This window comes from Mus pahari, chromosome 17, assembly GCF_900095145.1.
Source record: "Mus pahari chromosome 17, PAHARI_EIJ_v1.1, whole genome shotgun sequence".
Classification (NCBI taxonomy): Eukaryota; Metazoa; Chordata; class Mammalia; order Rodentia; family Muridae; genus Mus; species Mus pahari.
Genome location: NC_034606.1, coordinates 42,055,960 through 42,059,215, shown reverse-complemented (window position 1 = coordinate 42,059,215; position 3,256 = coordinate 42,055,960). Strand labels below are relative to the sequence as shown.

General features: G+C 51.9%; 1 protein-coding gene across 2 annotated transcripts in view; it reads right to left on the bottom strand.

The window, feature by feature from the left end:
- LOC110335282 (apolipoprotein L6-like) overlaps window positions 1–2,486 on the bottom strand; it is a 12,266-nt gene extending 9,780 nt beyond the window's left edge. For both annotated transcript variants that reach the window (XM_021217361.2, XM_029531048.1), the window contains exons 1-3: window positions 2,398–2,486; window positions 1,977–2,074; window positions 643–743 (exon numbers count right to left, since the gene is read on the bottom strand). In XM_021217361.2, the coding sequence (XP_021073020.1) occupies window positions 643–716 (74 nt within the window). In that variant the 5' untranslated portion in view covers window positions 717–743; window positions 1,977–2,074; window positions 2,398–2,486. The remainder of the gene's footprint in view (window positions 1–642; window positions 744–1,976; window positions 2,075–2,397) is intronic.
- Window positions 2,487–3,256: the final 770 nt, after the last annotated feature.

Sequence of the window (3,256 nt, the reverse complement as noted above, 5' to 3'; positions counted from 1 at the left end):
CCTGGAACTCACTCTATAGACCAGGCTGGCCTCAAACTCAGAAATCCACCTGCCCCTGCCTCCCAAGTGCTGCATAGTGGAGACTTTTGAAAAGATAAATCCCTCTTTTTACACAGTGATTCTGGAATGGTGTATGGTGGTTGGAATGAGAATGACCCCCATAGGTTCATATATTTGAATAATTAATCACTAAGGAGTGGAACTGTTTGAAAGGATCAGAAGGATTAGGAGGTGTGGCCTTGTTGGAATGGGTGTGGCCTTGTTGGAGTGGGTGTGACTTTACTGGAGTGGGTGTGGCCTTGTTAGAGGAAGTGTGTCACTGGGGGTGGGCTTTGAGGTTTCAAGAGTTCTCTCCAGGCCTCTATCTCTCTCTGCCTGCCTGCTTATGGATCAGGATGTAAAACTCTCAGCTTCTACTCCAGTGCCATGGGTGCCGCCAGGCACCCACCATCCTGGTAATGGACTAGCCTCTAAGACTGCAAGCAAGCCCCAATTAAACGCTTTCCATTTTAAGAGTTGCCTTGGTTGTGGTGTCTTTTCACAGCAATAGAGCAGTGGACAGGACACATGGCTATTCCTGAGTGAGCACGTGCTGCCTTCGATACAACCAGCCCTTCCCAAGAAGTCCACCCCCTGGGTTACCTTAGCAACTCAGCATCAGCCTCATAGTTCTCCCCTGTGTGATGGCTTGGGGTTGGAGTTTGCACCAAAGCCATGTCCTTATGAGGCAGCTTGTCTTCTAACTGCAAGACAGAAAGCAAATTTGCTGCCAATAGCATACAACATTGTAAAATTCAAGTAAAGAAGAATTTTAGACTGTGCAGAATTGAAATCATACCACCCCATGGCTTATACTAACCATAATATCTGCAAACTACAGCTTTTTAGTTAAGGTATAGCCCATCTGCAGCAAGCACACCCAAGGAAGCACTCAGCACAATGTAGGAGCTGGTTCTCCCCTTCCCCCGACCGACCGTGTGAGTTCTGGGGAACAAGGCCAGATGGCAAGCTTGGTGGCAGACACACTCACCAGCCAAGCTGTCTTACCAGGCTGCAGGAAGAGGGCTGGGGACTGGCTCAGCCAATGGCTTTGTTGCTCACATGCAAAACCCAAAGGGATGCGCAGGAGAGCCCAGGAAATCCCAAGAGGGCAGGAACTCTGCGCTGGCCACCTTTGCCACTGTCAGAGACCAGATATCAGATCCAAGGTCTCCAGAGCCCTTGTTTGCAAGGATATTAGGGACACGATGGCCTTGGGTGTGCGGGCCATGGTGGGGATGAGGATTTTCAGGTTGTGAAGAGGAAGCAAAAGGACTTTCAGGAAGAATAGCGTTGCTATCCTTGGAGTGAATGGGTGACAGCTTGGACCAGGTTCTTGGAACCCTTAGACTCCCCCAGTGCACATGGGGAATACATGAGCCAAGGGCAACGTTAAGCCTGGGGTGTGAGCAATTGTTCTGCTGACCCCTGCACTGTTGTTCCAAAGGCTGCCAGGTGCTCATATGTTGTGTGATGGAGGCTGGCCCCTGGTTGGTCTCAAGGCGCCATTAGCCACCCCGCTGATGGGATATATACAAGGGATGAGTGAGTGTCCAGCCAGAGACCAGAGGGAACAGCTAAAGCTGCAAACCGGGTGAGAAAAGACAGAGGACAAGTAGCAACTGAGCCACCCAGTGTCACGGCTCAGGCGAAGAAAGCAGAGGTGGCAAGTTTGGCTGAGGAGAACACTCAAGAATGCTAGACAGGCCTTTGTGCCCCCCACTGCACACACCAACCACCATTACCACCCCACCCCCGGCCGCGAACACACTGTTGGGAGTGACCCAGGCTGCTCACATTCTAGCGAGCCCTCTGACACAGAGGCCACCCAGCCCCAGCCATCTGGGTGTTTTTCAGTGTCCAGTCTGATTACTCCACCTTTGACCCATAATGGCCTTCCCCTGCCAAGAGCTGCCGACGGGCGGACCAGGACGTACCTTGCTGCGGCGATGTCTGAGGGGATCGCCGTGCTCCCTTCACAGGTCCAAGGGGCTAGGGAGGGTGGTTGGCAGGGAAGAAGCACTTTCTGTCCTCCCTGCAGAAGAGAGACAACCTCAGTAGTGCGGACACAGTCCAGAGAGCAGACCCAGGGGCCTTTTAACTCCACAGAATCTAGCTGGCCGTTGGAAGCATCTCCGGCTGGGGAACAGCTAGCTAGGGAATTCTTTGCTAAGCACCCATCATCCCTGGACTTTTCATAATTACACCCAAAAAATACAAAAACAAACCAAAGTCTTTTCAAAGGAGAGAACTTGGGTCGATAAGAAGTTAGTGCCCCTCACTGGCACATCTGAGCCAGTGAGGTTCCCAGTGAGTTGTCATATGTAAGGAGCTAAACCTGAGACCCTGCCCAACTACCTAGTTCCTAGCTGCCGGAGCTTCCAGCCTTGTTAGCCCCTGTCAGCTCTTTTTCCTCAGGCGGTGACTGGCTTCTTGTTCTCCTTGTCTATTAGGGTCCCGGAAGCAGCCCTCCCTTCCCCGCTGTCTCTCAGAGAGAGGATGACTTCAGGCTCAGACCTCACCTCTTCAAGAGTCCTCCAATCAGTCCAGCGGGCACTGTGACCAGTATCTGGGCAGAACAGGAACATTCACCAACTGGGTCAATGGCTGGAACGTGGTGGCTCTTGGAGGCGGAGAACAGAATTATGAAACTGGTTTATCTTAACCTCGAATCATTCCATAAAGCTGGCTTCTAAAACCATTTCCCAGAATAGGGGCCTTGCTGGGAAATATACTGTTCGAATGTTTCACTTTCCTGACTTCCGTTACACACACTGTGAGGTGTACAAACAGAGGATTGGCCATTGGCGTGGCTCAGGGTAAGAGCGCTTGCATGTGCCAGACCCTGAATTCCGTCCCCGGCCCTGTGAAAAGAACCCTTCATCGCTCCTTCCCAGCTGTGTGTCAGGCTCCACACTAAGCGGTTGTTGCTGAGCTAGGACCTGGAAGGCCACAGACATCTCTGCTTGCAGGACCGTGGATCAGAATAACCTGCCCTTGGCCTGATTCTCTATCACACGAGATGCACTTAGACACCGTGATTTCGCATAGCCAAGCTGTAAGCCCAGCGAAAGCTCTGTGATATTCACTGGGAAAAGTCTTGTATGACAAGGCTGTCTAAGATGGAACTCGCTGTGAGACTCCTTGGCCGGAGAGATCTGAGCTGAATATTCTCATGGCAAACTTTGCCTGTGTGCACTCGGGAGGCAGAGGCAGG